General features: G+C 36.6%; 1 protein-coding gene across 2 annotated transcripts in view; it reads left to right on the top strand.

Moving 5' to 3' along the window:
• Nucleotides 1-15,795, top strand: part of LOC140240967 (ATP-binding cassette sub-family F member 1-like) — a 36,509-nt gene that overhangs the window by 15,721 nt on the left and 4,993 nt on the right. For both annotated transcript variants that reach the window (XM_072320741.1, XM_072320740.1), the window contains exons 10-25: nt 1,536-1,646; nt 2,512-2,612; nt 2,926-3,011; nt 3,568-3,644; nt 4,359-4,421; nt 5,616-5,681; nt 6,194-6,276; nt 6,985-7,068; nt 7,947-8,035; nt 9,707-9,742; nt 10,575-10,636; nt 11,290-11,340; nt 12,087-12,261; nt 12,590-12,664; nt 14,548-14,618; nt 15,396-15,500. In XM_072320741.1, coding sequence (XP_072176842.1) covers nt 1,536-1,646; nt 2,512-2,612; nt 2,926-3,011; nt 3,568-3,644; nt 4,359-4,421; nt 5,616-5,681; nt 6,194-6,276; nt 6,985-7,068; nt 7,947-8,035; nt 9,707-9,742; nt 10,575-10,636; nt 11,290-11,340; nt 12,087-12,261; nt 12,590-12,664; nt 14,548-14,618; nt 15,396-15,500 — 1,335 coding nt within the window. The remainder of the gene's footprint in view (nt 1-1,535; nt 1,647-2,511; nt 2,613-2,925; nt 3,012-3,567; nt 3,645-4,358; nt 4,422-5,615; nt 5,682-6,193; nt 6,277-6,984; nt 7,069-7,946; nt 8,036-9,706; nt 9,743-10,574; nt 10,637-11,289; nt 11,341-12,086; nt 12,262-12,589; nt 12,665-14,547; nt 14,619-15,395; nt 15,501-15,795) is intronic.

Raw genomic sequence — 15,795 nt, 5'->3', positions numbered from 1 at the left:
TTATTCCCTTGTACAATCGCAGTAAGGTATTAATGCTTTGTATTTTCAATCACAGGTAGCAGAAAATGCTAAGTTGAAATCCACTGAAAATTATGCAAATTGATAGCGTTGATTTGCAGATTCAATTTTATACACAGAATATTATGACACTCGGTAATAGACTGTCAGTCAACTAGTTACTGTAAAAGTGGACATTTTTGCGCATTTCGCACAACCAGAAAGTAGTGCGAAAATAAAAGTACATGGATATTTTTGCTTTACATAATATGTTTCTGTAGTTGATCTCATGATTCCGAAGTATTAAATAAAAGCAAAAGTAATCTTACCTGGCCAAGCATGAAAAATTACACAAAACTATCTACTTTTACAGTAGTTGGAATCATTCAGTAAGGCAAACCATTAACTTCATTCACACTATCCAGCACAGTGATCTGTTATCTGTATAATTTTGTCCAACACTGAGCACTCTTTCTTGCATTTTCTCCAGAAGATGAATATGTGACCGTGCATCACAAAACGAACAAAAAGTCACACGCAGTGATTTTGTGTGAGGACTGAAAATAGGTGAAATGGATCAACGTAGCTAATCTTGAGTTTGTCATATTTTCCAAAAGAGCAAGTCTTCTTCTACATTATGTTAAAGTTTGGGATCATAAAACAAACAGGAAGCTGTGTTTTTTGCAGTTTTTCTCAAACACTTTATTGGTGAATAGTGTGATTAGATGTTTCTTATAGAGTCCCCCTTTCATTTCTTAAAAACCCTGTACACACTCTTCACTTTCAACTCTAACAACTTTTGAAAGGATAATGCTACTCCTTTGAAAGTTGTAATTAATCATGGACAAAATGTGTTGACAAAGCATGCCTAATTTCAGCTTAATCTGATAATCCCTTAATTATCATTGCTCCCATGGTTAACACCATATTTGTTTGGTTTTTTTTGTCCCATTCATGGCACAGCTAGCGTGGCTTTGAAAAGATTAAGCGCTTGAATGGACTGTTTACTTCAGAGCCTCTTTTCTCAGTTCACACTTTTCCGGAGTGTGTGGTTAGGAGAGTCAATTTAAATTGAGTTATACATCATTTCAAAGCTTAGAGTCTGCTCTTTTAGAATCTGCTCTAAACTAAAAATCCATGTCTGGCGACTTTTTGTTTGTTTTGTGGTGCAGGGTCACGTATGATGTGCATATATTGACTAGCTATAATGTTGTAGGTCATTGTATACTGTTGCCCTGTGCTAACACCATACATTTGATACCCCCTCCCCCCCACCCCCAAGCTTTCTATCTACTACTATACCATGTTGTTAATGTGGTTTAATGTTGTAGGACATTACATACCATAGCCCTGTGTTAGCACCATACATTTGATATTAAACCCCATGCAGACCAGCTGTTTATCTAATATTGTACACCATGTGGTTATAATGTTGTATGACATTACATACCATCACCCTGTGTTAGCACCATACATTGGGCCACCATGCAACCCAGCTGTTTATCTTATATTGTACACCATGTGGTTATATGTCCTAGGACCAAATGAGGCAACAGATGCTGGAGGATGGTGAGCTGTCCAACTTTGCCCTGTCTCAACAGGAGAGTAATATCAAAGGTGCTGCACTGGAAAATGCCACAGACGTCAAGGTAAGCTTTCCTCCCCCCCCCCCCCCCCCCCCAAAAAAAAAAAAATAAATAAATAAATAAATAAAATAAATAAATAAATAAATAAATAAAATAATAATAATAATAAATAAATAATGATAATAATAATAAAGTAAAAAATAATACTGTGCTTCCTTCTTGATTCTTTTATTTCCATTTCCTTTTCATCTTCGTCCGTTAGACTGAAAATTTGCCTTATCTGAAAAAACCCTGAAATTGTTAAATTTATTTCTCTCTGTCTCTTTGTTTTAGGTGCTCTCTTACCGTCACACAGCTCTTTTTTTTTTTTTAATTTAAAACTTTTGTCTGATGTACAGAAGTTCAACATATTTTGTCATTTTTGTGAACAAACAATATGGTTGACTCATCTCAGTTTGTCATTGTTAGTCCTGTGTGATGTTTGTATGTCTATGACCTGTTGAGGATACATTGTGTCTGGTAGTATATATATAGCTGATTTGACTTAACCTAGCTACTAAAGGGAATATTTCTCATTTAAAGAGTACATCTACTGCCATTTCCTGTGTTGCCAGCAAAGTAAATATTCTAGCTTGATTTCCAAGTACTGTGAAAGTGGAAATTTTAATGCATTTGGCACAACATGAAATTAGCATTAAAATAAAAGCTCATGAGAATTTTTGTTTATCATATGTAATAAAATTACATCTCTTAAAATTCTGCAGAATTAGAAACATGCAACATTTATTTTATGCTGCTGATCAAGAAAAGATTACTCACACAAAAATTTTTGCTTTTACAGTATCAAGTAAAAAGAGCCATTGACAGAAGGTTTTAAGGAAAGGTGAGAGAATTGATATTCATTTTTGTCTTCTCAAAATTCATGAAGGTTGACAAGTTCTCAATTTCTGCTGCTGGCAAGGAGCTCTTTGTCAATGCCTCTTTGACCGTAGCTCAGGGACGCCGGTATGGTCTGGTCGGACCTAATGGGTGAGTTTTCCAATGGCCAGAAATGAGGAAGAGAATGTTACATACTAGTAAAAAATTATGAGAAGTTGCTAACATGATTGGAAAGATTATTAATATCCTTAGCAGTATTGTATTTGATGAAATGTTGATATATCATGAATATAGAGAAAATGTCTGTAATGTATTCATTTACATTTAATTATGTTACTTGGGTCCTGTGTTGTGAATATGGCCCAAAATATTAATATTTTATTTCTTGGCAAGGTACATTTGTCACTTTTTCTGTTCCTTCACAATGTGGTTTCATCTGAAGAAAATCCTTCATTTATTTCAGAATGGGGAAGACAACCCTTCTTTCACATATAGCAAGTAGAAAGCTGGCTATTCCACCAAACATTGATGTCCTACTGTGTGAGCAAGGTGGGTCCTGAGCTTAGTTGTGGAGGTGGTATTACCTAGAGGTGTTCCTTTACAATATTAATCATAGTGTTATTCTTGGCATATGCACCACAGTAACAATCTGAAGGTCATGGAAAGGAGGTTGACAGAAATCACACTATTATGTGCCATGCATGTATCACTTGCGTAGTTTTGTATAGCTATTTCTCTGATCACCAAGAAATAGATGCATATTTTCAGAGTATGTATGAAATTAACTTTGCATGATAATGGTTATGAATGTGAGTGTTTTTGTATTTATGTTTATTAAATAATAACAATTAACATTCTCTTCATGAGAACTAGGAAATGCCTTTCAAACCGAGTCCACCATATGAATTAGATTTGCTCTGATGTAAGGACAGAATTTCACTTTGATGATTTGACCTTGTCACCAGTTGAGTATTGATTCTGATCAGGAGATTCAACTTAGGTTTTATGCGTGCAAGTGGTAATGTTAAACTTATTGTTTGTTATGCAAGATTGACAACAGTAAGTCAGTTCTCTTACTCTCTTTCTTTGCTGGATAACTTTTTAGAGGTGAAAGCTGATACTACTCCTGCCTTCTTGGCTGTACTGAATGCTGATAAGAAGAGATTAGCTTTGCTGAAAGAGGTGAGGCATCATGCTAGCCAAGAGTCCTTCACTTGTACACCCAAAGATCCATTCCCATAGCTTTACAAATTAGATCAAGTTTAAAAAAATGAGCAGAAGAATGGACCAGTAGTTGATTTAACCCGTTGAGGACGGGCTTAGTTTGCTACAACACGCATTTCCCGTAGACACCTGCCTGAGTATACTAGGGACTCATCCTCAACACGGTAAGATCACCCTAGGCATTTGAAATGTATTTAAAGCTAAAAAATCAAAATGTTGTTCTTTCTCTTGTCTACCCTCCATGGTATTTCCCTCAGTTCATTATTTAGAAGCTAAATTCTTGGTAGTCATACATAAAGATTGACAATTTAAGATATGCCGTTCAGTTGTCATCAAATAACAAGATTTTTCAGTTTATTTATTGTCTTCTTTGCTTTCCCCATCTCATGCTATAAAATTTCGCTATTTTCTCCCTTAGTCTTGAAAATGTATTCTTTGTTTACTGTTGACATGTATTTTTTTTTTTTTTTACAGTATTGTATTCTTACAGATATGTTCTTTACATAGGAAAGAAAAAGATATGGAAAAAAATTGCCATGTTATTGTTGCAACCATTTGTGATTTGTCAGATATATGAATGTATATATTGCTATTTAGTTTGAGCTATCTTGAGTACATAATGTCATCTTTATAGAATTCACTCACAGCCTTATACACCTTTTAACTTTGCAGGAGAAAGAACTACTAGAGGAGAGTGAGAGAGGTGATAACTCCCGATCAGAGCGACTCAAGGAGGTAAGACAGAGTTGACATCTTACAGCCATCTCTCATTCCATCTCAGTAGGCCAACACAGTATGGAGTCTTCTCAAATATGTGTACTGCATCGATGGAAATGTAATACTTTTTCAGGCAGTTTAAAGGGAATTATATAGACACCCCAAAACCACCAGCATACAACACCCGAACACCACTAGCACACAACACCCAAACACCACTAGCGATTCCAATGGTGGCCTCACGTTTGTCAGATATGGATGAAATTATCAGTTCCCCCGTCCTTGAATATCATATCAAATAGAATGGCTAACACTCGCTTGATGCAGTAACACACATGCACACACTCACACACAAACAGTTATGAAATGTTAATAACCTCATACATGTATGCTTCTTGACAAGATGTCATTATGATCATGGTTGAAGGCAGGGGATATGATGGTTGTTTGACTGAAAATTCCTGCGGAGAGGAAAAGAGTTCATAATTATGTCATGAAATATCTGCTGTGAGACATTTCATTTTATCCCTGATAGAGGTCTTCCATCACTTGTGGCTGGCATACATGTAATCACCTAGTGGCAATCACCTGATGAAGTTACGTTTTTTCTGGTGTATGTTTGTTTGTTGTAAGCAATATAACTCAATATGTTATGAACAGATTGTAATAAAAATTATCAGGATACATGTAGGTGTTTTGTAGTAAAAGCTGAGGTGATTTGTTTTGGGGAGTGATCTAGATTGTCACCAGAATCCAGTTTGTTTTTTTGTTTGTTTTTTTGTTTGTTTGTTTGTTTGTTTTTAAGATGCATACACAATTTTATATTTCTGACCCTATGACCTAAGTGGAGGCTTGTGCTCTCGGAGTGCTATAGTTTAGAGATACATGTTTTACACAATGTTCTCTGTCATTGATATTTTACAGGCCTAGACTGTACATTCAGTGTGGATTTTTCCCCTGTAAGCCACAAACACTAAAACAGTAGTACCTCTCAGTGTGATTTCTCAGTCCGGTATATGTTGAAAGATATTCGTTTCAGACCAGGGAATATCAGTCAGAGTTTAACAAATGTAATGTCTGTTCAATTCTGTCAGCAATGTAGCATCACTTTTGATATCATTTGTACGTAGTCAAGACCATGCTCATTTCCCTTGTTCACTAACCATGACTGCATGACCTTTGACCTTCACTATCTTTTGTCTTCTCACCAAGGTGTATGAAGAGATGGAGGTGATTGGAGTAGCCTCAGCTGAAGCTCGTGTGAGGAGAATCTTAGCAGTAAGTCTCACCTTGGATGACACGCAAGGAAATCTTCAACACTTTACAGATGTCATGTAGATACAATCAGACATTTCATCATTTTCATAGCATCACAGTCTAATTTGATATACTGTATATTAGGATTGAAATTTATTTGATATCATAGTCTTTGTTTTTAATTGATACTCATTGCATTGGTCAAATCAACTTTGCCCAGTGTGTAGAAAAGACCTGTTTACAACTTAAACGTAGTTCAAACCTGATGAGGAAATGACCTCACTCTTGCACAGTGATTCAGTTAAATGTGATGTAGTCTGGATCTAAGACTAGATGCATGTAGCCCTTACAAAAGATGCAGGAGATTCAGTGTGAGGCAGTGAGTATTTATTGCTTCAAGGCACTGCAGTGAGATGGAGATATGGAGGGAGGCAAATTAGACTTAGATCAAGAATGCCATTAATTCTCTGTCGATCTTAACTTTCCTTTTTCTCATTTGATTGTAATTGATTTTTTTTTTATGCCATGAAAAGGGTCTGCAATTCACACCAGACATGCAGATGAAGGCAACACAAGACTTTTCAGGAGGATGGAGAATGCGTGTGTCTCTAGCAAGGTGAGAATTTGATGATGTGAGTAGATGTGAACACACATACTGAAGAGTGTGTCCTTATAAAACTACTTTTTATATATGGCAAAATTTCCTTTGTAAATATATTATGCTAGTTCTAGCTTGGCAGAAAAGAAAACGGATGTGAGTATGAGTAAAACCATTGTGAACAGATTTACAGAAATACAGTAAGTGCCTTTTTCATTTGACTCTGTCTCTTTCAGCGGTCATATACTGTATATCATCCATGAAACACTACTGTTGGAGCAAACAAGAACTTTGATGAATTGAAATTGAACAACCGTAATAATCCTAAAATTGGCCTCATATTTAAGGATGAAGGTGAGAATACACTTTCTCCTGCCCATCACAAAAACACACATGCCCCAGAGACTAAAGTTCATAATCAGTGTGTTACATGAAGTCAAGTGACAAGAAAGAATTCATGAGGAAATATTTGGGTATTTTGAGAACAATGGTTGTTTTTAGAGATTCTTGTAATACTGTTAAAAGGGAATTACAAACATGTTGATGTATTGTATGATACAGTGGTGGTACAGGCAGTCATAATTGTAATTCATGAAATGAGGAATCTGTGTGTTTAACCTTAAGCCAAAGGTGGTAACACTTGTTGAAGTGGATCAGACAATCATAGAAGGCTTTCTGTACAAGTCGATGACTTGTTGTTGTTTTATTTTCATTTCTCTGCTACAGGGCACTGTTCATGGAGCCAACTCTCCTCCTGCTAGATGAACCCACAAATCATTTAGACCTCAATGCTGTCATCTGGCTCAACAAGTAAGTAGGAAAGTTTTTCCTTTGATTGTTGCAGGCATCACCTCGTCACTTTGAAGGAATGTTTGCCCTGACAAGAGAGTTTTCAGTAAATGCAGTGAAACACAAGTAGCACCTTGGTGAAAGTATTAGAGAAATTGAGAAGTTTGTTGCAAAGCATGTTTACTGCTGGAATGTCATACTGTCAATCAACACAGAGTTCTTTGACTATTTTAAACTAGTCATACTATCACAAAAATTGTGAGAAGGTTTGCATATTCTCACTGTGTCCATTTTAATAACATTTTCCTAATTACTCAAGTTATGTTTAGGACACTGTTCAGGCAGCTGCTAAAGGTGAGTCGTTAAATGAGTGAAAAATCAAAAAATATTAGAGTTACTCTATGCACAAAACAACCAATGAGTATGCTGAAGGGAAATCATACTTTCATTTGGATTTGATACTTTGAAGCACCTATAAAAGGCCACATTCCATGATAAATCCTCACTCACTCAAGCTGAGCCCTATCAGAAGCAAAATATTTGGCTTCTGTATGCTGTCAATGTGTTGTTAAAATTCATGCAATTTTGGAACATTGGAGTATTTTCAATTGTAGATTTTCATTGATCTAACTTTGCGGTGACTTTTCAATCTAAAGATGTGACTGTTCATTGTCTGAACCAATTAAAAGAGAGCATGTTTTGAAGAAAGTCAACAAATTGGCTGACACTGTCGAAGCAGAGGAAAAAAATCAACCAAAGTGGAGGAAGAGCTGTTTGTTCAAAGTTTGGATTTTATCAACCAAAACTGAATGCACTCATTACTGTCAACATATCAAAAGGAAAAGATTTTGGCAATGTGATCCTATTGGCTTGGCATCCACATGTGATTGTCAATACAGCTACCTTCAGTCATGGAAAAAGACTCTCCTCATAGTCTCCCACGACCAGCAGTTTCTTGATGATGTGTGCACAGATATCATCCATCTTGGTAAGTAGAAAAAAGCTGCTGTTTTAATATCTTGATATTTTTTTAGAGGTAAAGACCACAATTGATTTATACAAAATTTCAGACTGAATGAAAAGTAATAATGGTCCAATTTTTAGATCTTCAAAGACCAGTTACCATTTTTGCTAATATTCCTGTGTCTTTGTTTGCATAGCATACAATGTGAAAGTTAATGTTCCATTTTACATATACAGTCAAACCTGTCTATAGCGGCCACCCAAGGGATACGGGAAAAGTGGCCGTTATAGACAGGTGGCCGCTATAGACAGGTAACATGTATCATCGTTGTATACATCTATACATACTTACATGTACATGTACATGTATGTGTGTACGTATGCACCTGTGTGTATCATGTATAGAACAGTGCCGGTGTTTATGAAATTGTTGCACAGTACATGATGTAGCATGTGCAGTCACTAGTGCCTTATTGTGACTGAATAAGTGATGAATGCAACGGTGGCGATCACTGAACGTTGCCCAGGAATGACTGGCACGGCTAACAAGCAGAAAAACACGCTGAATTATCGGCTCGGCTACGGCTCCATCGGGTTTTTGGCCGCTATAGACAGGTTAAAATCTACCGCGGGAAACAAAATTTGTGGCCGCTGGCCGCGTTAGACAGGTGGCCGCTATACACAGGGTCTTTAACATTGCTTTTCTCTCGGGGGGATTTTTCAGTGGCCGCTATAGACAGGTGGCTGCTATAGAGAGGTGGCCGCTAGGGCAGGTTTGACTGTAATTGTAATTCTGAATTCCTATACTGGTATGTTTATTGTGCCAGCATTGGTAAGGGAAGTATGAGAAATAGTTTGTGTCAACGATGACTTGTAGACCAATCAGATTCACTCTTGTTTTGCTGTCTATATTCTATTTCAGTGAGAAATGAAGTTTGAAAACATTACAGTTTTTCCAGCTTTGTTAATAATGACCACGATGATGAATTATTTGTATTGTGCTGAGTCTGTCAGATTTGGGTGTGTTCGAGAACTCTCCTGAAGCGAACTGTACCATACTGTACCCACACCAGAGGAACGCTCGAACGTTGCTAAGGTGTACCGTACCGTACTGTACCAAGCCAAAAGTGGACCACTTTCCGATGTGCTCCAAAAGCGTACCAGAAGTTCGCTGTAAAGCATGCCCGTATACGTCACATACGTCACAATGCAAAGAGATCATTCTCTTTGTTCGGGACAACTGTAAGAAGTTCAAGTGCCAGGTGGATGACATTCTTGCTACAAAAATGCGTGACCTTTTATCAAAATAACTTGTGAGGTACGCTTTCTCGACAGCGCGCTCTAACGCTTCAAATCTGGCCCAGTTCGGTACAGTACGCTTCGGTACAGTACGCTTCGGTTCAGTTCGCTTTGGTTCGCTTTAGAGCGCTCGAACGCCCCCTTTGACACACAGAGCTCAGGCTATAAAAACTGATGATGACACCCAAGATGCATATGCCTTGATGTGTCACAACAGAGTTACAGTAAACAAGTAGAACTGTCTGTTCCATGCCCTGCCAAATGCTCTTCGATGGAGTGTTGTACAGAAGGGTTGTGCGGACAAGATGCCAGTGCATTGCTCATTGAGCTGGTGAGACATGGAGAATAGATTGCTGAATGTGAACACTATGATATTTTGTTTTCACCATCCCTACAGATATGCAGAAGTTATTCTACTACAAGGGAAATTACAGTGAGTATTGTGTTGATTTTATGTTGACATCTGGGTGTTTCACTCACCACACAATACACAATTCTCCCTGATTTGTACATGTAGCACTAATATGTGTTGTTCATTAGCAACTAGAGAGCAGATATCATTTTCTGGCCACTATTCCCATTTGATGAGATCATTCCTGTTCTAACAATAGTGGGAGCTTTATTCAGCCATGAGTTTTCATTTTGGGGAACATCTGTTAGCAGTGAATGGAAATTCCTGTCTAGTTTTCATTGCCATTTTTTTTTTTTTTTTTTTTTTTTTTTGCTGTTTGTTTCACCAGGCAGGTAGGATATAGTTCTTGTTCATGGAAGACTGAGTGAATAGTGAATCAAAAATTACAGGGCGTATTATGTGTTCATCATATCTTGTAAAGTTTATTCATCCATTAGTTACCCAAGTCACATGGAGCAGACTTATGAATTAGAGGGTCTGATGAATCACCCACTCTGAGTGGATCCCATGAAATCTCCAGGCTGTGTTAAGAGTACACACAGTCAATCAACATTTCATGACATTATAATTGTTCATTATTTCCTAGAAGAAGAAATATTTCTGCAGCCATGTATCTTGTAATGTCAACAGCTCATAACATTGTTTCAGAGTAATTTGAGAAATTTTGAACTGCAGTGTAGGTGACTGATGAATATGGATGACTGTTATTATAATACTACATGTGGGATGGTTATAATAACAGTCTCTGATGTGTACAGTCTTACTGTACATTGGTTATATCTCTCGGTTTGCTAAAGCTCCTGTGCAGTTTGTATTTATCCATTTCTTTCTGTCTTTTATGTCTACTTTGCAGATACATTCAAGAAAATGCTTGGCCAGAAAAGGAAAGAGCAGCTAAAGGAGTATGAGAAACAGGTGCAGTATTTCATATTATTTACCTCATTCAAAGAATACTTGATTCTGATTGATCCAAGATACAGTAAATTGTTTTGGCTATACTGCCCAGCAGTCAATGGTTTTTCAAGATGCATGTATTATTCTATATTTGCACATTGTTGCTCATTGTGAATTGTGCATGTATCTACATTTGTACCTTGTTTGTTTGTTTGTTTATCTATTTTATTTAATCACGGGGTTAAAAGCCCTCAATCAGCCAAGAGGCTGTTTTTCAGAGAGGCTGTGAACAAAGTATTTGATGTAAACATAACAAATCAGAGATATTGAACGAAGCAAAATCAATTATGAAATGATACTTCATGTAATTCTGTTTTCTCTGACCAGTAACAAGACAACTTCATTTCAATGCCTTAATTTTGCATAAATATCTGAAAATTAAGTGGGATGTGGCATATTCAACAAATGTTAACTGCTTTCTTTGAAGTCATGGTTAAAACTATTTGCCCTCTGGCCAGAGTTTGAACCATGTCTCTCAGAGGACTCAGTATCTATATACCACTGCTTGAATACATATAGATATTTTATATTCATGAATTGCATGATTTTTTCTGGTTTCTGTACCTTGTATTCTTACTCAATACTGTGTACATTGTTTTTTGTTTGCCTTACAGGAGAAGAGGATAAAGAGCTTGAAGAGTCAAGGCAAATCAAAGAAAGCTGCAGTAAGTCTCTTTCATCTCTTACAATATTCAAGTACAACACACTTTAATGAATACTTACTTAAAGGGTATGAGTATGTTATCTATTTCTTCTGATTTTACGTGGGTTTTTCAAATTGCATGGTTGAATGCCATGGCATGCATTAGCTTTAATTCATGCATTAATACAGTCTGCATGTTCTTAAGTAAAATGCCACCAATTCTTCTGTAGGTTTGATTGGCCATATGATATGTGCAGTGTTTATAGCGGTATTCTATATACTAAAAGAACACTATTGCAAAGTACCTACAGATGGATATGATTATCTACATATGACCAACTGTTAATTGAAAAACGAAGTAAGGAGTCGATTAAACTGAAGCGTTTAATTTGCAGACAAACAGAGGTAAGTGAGACAAAAATGGCATTCAAGGAAGGAATGACATGATAATGAAAAAAAAAAGGAACAGTATGAAATGTAATGCATTGGAGTAGTCAGGCCTAGAAGTGACTTTCTCACGATGCATCTTTCCATTCAGAGAAAGGTAATTGATAAGATAAAGAGCTCACTCCAAGGATATGGGTTTCAAATATCTGAATTCAAGAAAGTGGTCTTTTAGATGTGATAACTAGACTGAATTTTATTGTGCAAAAGAGTATTGATAGATACATGAATGGCATAACAAGGGGAAAAGAAGAAAGATTTAATGAAATAAAGCTAACATTATTTTGTTTTATCATTTCATCCTCTGTTTGGATGAATGAGTAGGAGAAGGAGACACAGTCGGCCCAAAAGAAGAAGAATGAGAAGGGAAAGAGGAAAGGAGACCCTACAGAGGAAGACATGGAACCTCAAGAGCTGCTGAAAAGACCCAAGGAGTATGTGGTCAAGTTTACCTTTCCTGACCCTCCGCCATTGAATCCTCCTATCCTTGGCATGTATGGTGAGTCCCAGTCAGCTACTTCTCTCTGTTTTTGTCATGTCAGTCTCTGTTTATGCACAATGTCTTTGATTCTGAATGAAAGACTTATTTTTATGTTTACCCCTGGTTAAAAATCTTCAGCAGAAAGTTCCATTGGTGTTCAAAATATTTTATAAATTTCCTGTAATTGCATTTTTAGTCTTTCACTGTATTATTAGAGAGAAACTTAATTATTTGTCTCAGATATACATTATTAATGACTGCATGATGTTTATAGACATCTGTGGAAAGTTTCCCTAAAAATTGCTCTATCTTGTAAAATGAATTTAACATTTGTTTTCCCCCTCAGGTGTGGACTTTGGGTACCCTGGTCAGAAGAAACTCTTCATTAATTGTGATTTTGGTATCGACATGTCATCGAGAGGTAAGGAATTTCCCTTTTTCTATATGAATAGGATTTAAGATTAATGACTTCATCATTTTCAAGCTCTGTAAATAGAAAGCTTGTCAGCAGAAGACAGTCATTATTGGACAAGTTACATGTTGCCATTACAACTGTACTTTACAAAAATTCTAAATACATTAGAAATATAATATTATGCCACTTTTAGTATGCTTTTTGTCCCCGCCGAACGAGTTCGAGCAGGGGACTATGAAACGGGCTCCGTACGTGTGTGTGTCTGTGCGTCCGTCCGTCCGTCCGTCCGTGCGTCCGTCCGTGTGTGCGTCCGTGTGTGATCAAAATGTTCAATTTGCTACTTCTCTGTCATTTATGAGCCAATTTTGATTCTGTTTGCTTTATATGATAGCACTACATGGGAGCTTTAAAACTTCTACACAGAATTTCAGTTGTGACCTTTGACCTTGACCTTTGACCTATATTGTACATTTTGCTACAAAATGCTACTCCTTCGCCATTTCTAACCTGATTTCGATTCCGTTTGCTTTATGTGATGGCACTAGGTGAGGGCTTCGAAACTTCTACACAGAATTTTGACCTTTGACTTCTTTGACCTTTGACCTTGATTTTTGACCTATATTGTACATTTTGCTACAAAATGCTACTCCTTCGCCATTTCTAACCCGATTTCGATTCCGTTTGCTTTATATGATGGCACTAGTTGAGGGCTTCAAAACTTCTACACAGAATTTTGACCTTTGACTTCTTTGACCTTTGACCTTGATTTTTTACCTATATTGTGCATTTTGCTACAAAATGCTACTCCTTCGCCATTTCTGACCCGATTTCGATTCCGTTTGCTTTATGTGATAGCACTAGGTGAGGGCTTCAAAACTTCTACACAGAATTTTGACCTTTGTCTTCTTTGACCTTTGACCTTGATTTTTGACCTATATTGTACATTGGCTACCAAATGCTACTCCTTCGCCATTTCTAACCCAATTTTGATTCCATTTGCTTTATGTGATGGCACTAGGTGAGGGCTTCAAAACTTCTACACAGAATTTTGACCTTTGACTTCTTTGACCTTGATTTTTTACCTATATTGCACATTTTGTTACAAAATGCTACTTCCGGCGGGGACATATATTGCGCACCGCGTAATTTCTACTTTTCCTTGTTTCCCCTACTTTTTCTGTCAGTGTGTACTTAAGAAGTCGTGAACAAACATTTTCTTATGAGCTTCTCCAAGAAGAACTTACTTCAAGTTATGATTGTGACTGGGTTGTTTGTTGGCATTTAAAGCCTTGACATAATGAAAGATATGGTTAGTATAGGGAAACAGTCTCCGTAAAAGAAGCAAAAATCTTGTGTGTTTTCAAAAAGCCTCATAGAAAACATTGTAGAACCGATAATGTGTAGGTAACCTTAGATTCAAACTCTAGGAAAAGTATTTAATTCACACTGTAATGAACTGAGAGAAATTATCGTATTCAGGTACCACTCTTAGTAGGTTTGTCTCACATACTTTCCTATGTTAGTAGCTTAGTGTGTTTTATCTCCTACTGATAGTCTGCAAAGTTCTTCTGTAATATTTTTAACGTATGATTTGTCCACCATATCCTGTAATATGTTTGGATTTTGTATTTGTTGCACAATGATTCAACCACACGGATATAAGAAAGATTTATGTTTAAATACATTGTTGCTTTTGAGAACTATCTTTCATTAGATATCAATTAATCAGAATTCCCTTGGACTTCATTTTTTGTAAGCTTTATTTGCTACTCAGAAATGTGTTTTTGTAAACTTAAATTCTAGGAATATCCCGATGTTGATTTCTTCTTTTTCTGTTTTCAAGAAAAAAAAAAAAAACTTACTCATATGTTTTTGTTCCTTCCACATAGTTGCAATTGTTGGACCCAATGGAGTTGGGAAGAGTACATTCCTGAAATTGCTCCAAGGGGAGCTATCTCCTGTAAGTACATTTTAAAACCTTTGCTTGGGCAGATTTCTCTCGTTCTTTTATTTGCATTGTGTCCAGCATTCAGGGACACGATTGTTTTGTTTTTAGAGTTTTGCATCGAGATTTAGGCACTACAAAGACCAGAGACAAACTTTAAAATGGATAAGATTTGTGCTAGATTTGGAGTTGATAATTTTAGCATCATTGCTACTAATGGTGATTGTCCTGAGGCTTAAGAAAGAATTCTCTTCAGAATCATTACCAAGGTTTATTTGTTTTGTATTCCATAGTGACTGAAGTGAGTGAGGACTATGAATTGATACCTTGGTATTTGATTGCATTCTCAAAAAATATATTTGTTTTTGTGCATATGCAAAAGTGTGTGTTTTAAGCATGTACATTAACTGGGCAGTTAAAGTTGCAGTTGATGATTGCCCCATTGAAGTATACATTGACATTTTCCTCGCGTAAAGTTTGTTGAATGCTCTCATTTGTATGTATACAGTCTTTATAATGATAAAGTGGAATGTGCCTTGACTGTCTACTATTCAAGGCTTTGTTGGTAGAAGTCTTATCCTTTCGTCATATTGAGCACGTAACAATCTTTTTATTGCGGCAAACAATACTATGCTGCTCTAAACAGATGTAACAAAAATTGTTAAGGAAGAAAAGCTAAAAGACCTGGTTTGGTGTCTGTTTGTGGTCATGTAGAAGAAAAATTGTGAAATACACTGCCTGCTGCTGTCCAATGTAATGAATAATAGTATTATTTGGTGAAATCTTTCACAGCTGAAAGGAGAAATCAGGAAAAACCACAGGTTACGGATAGGATCCTACAGTCAGCATTCAGCCGACCAGCTAACGATGGATGTGAGCCCAGTGGAATATCTTCAGGTAAAGGGGACCTTAAGATTGGTATACCGGTATTATAGTCAGTTCTCAGTTTAGATCAGCTGGTAGAACATTGAAAGGTCTGAAGGAGATTGCAAAGTGTTATCTTTTCAGCGTGATTTGATGGCATGCAAGCCAAGTCTTGGAACATGATATTTCATATGACATGATTCTCTTGATAGCTACATTGTTGGAGGTATGCATTATATTCTTCAAATATCACAAAGGTATTCATAATCTTCCATATCTTGCTGTGGTAATCATTTCTGGAGACACCCATCAAAGTCCTCTCCTTGCA

This window comes from Diadema setosum, chromosome 17 (genome assembly GCF_964275005.1).
Source record: "Diadema setosum chromosome 17, eeDiaSeto1, whole genome shotgun sequence".
Classification (NCBI taxonomy): Eukaryota; Metazoa; Echinodermata; class Echinoidea; order Diadematoida; family Diadematidae; genus Diadema; species Diadema setosum.
Note: the sequence above shows the minus strand (reverse complement) of the source record. Positions and strands in the feature narration are given on the sequence as shown.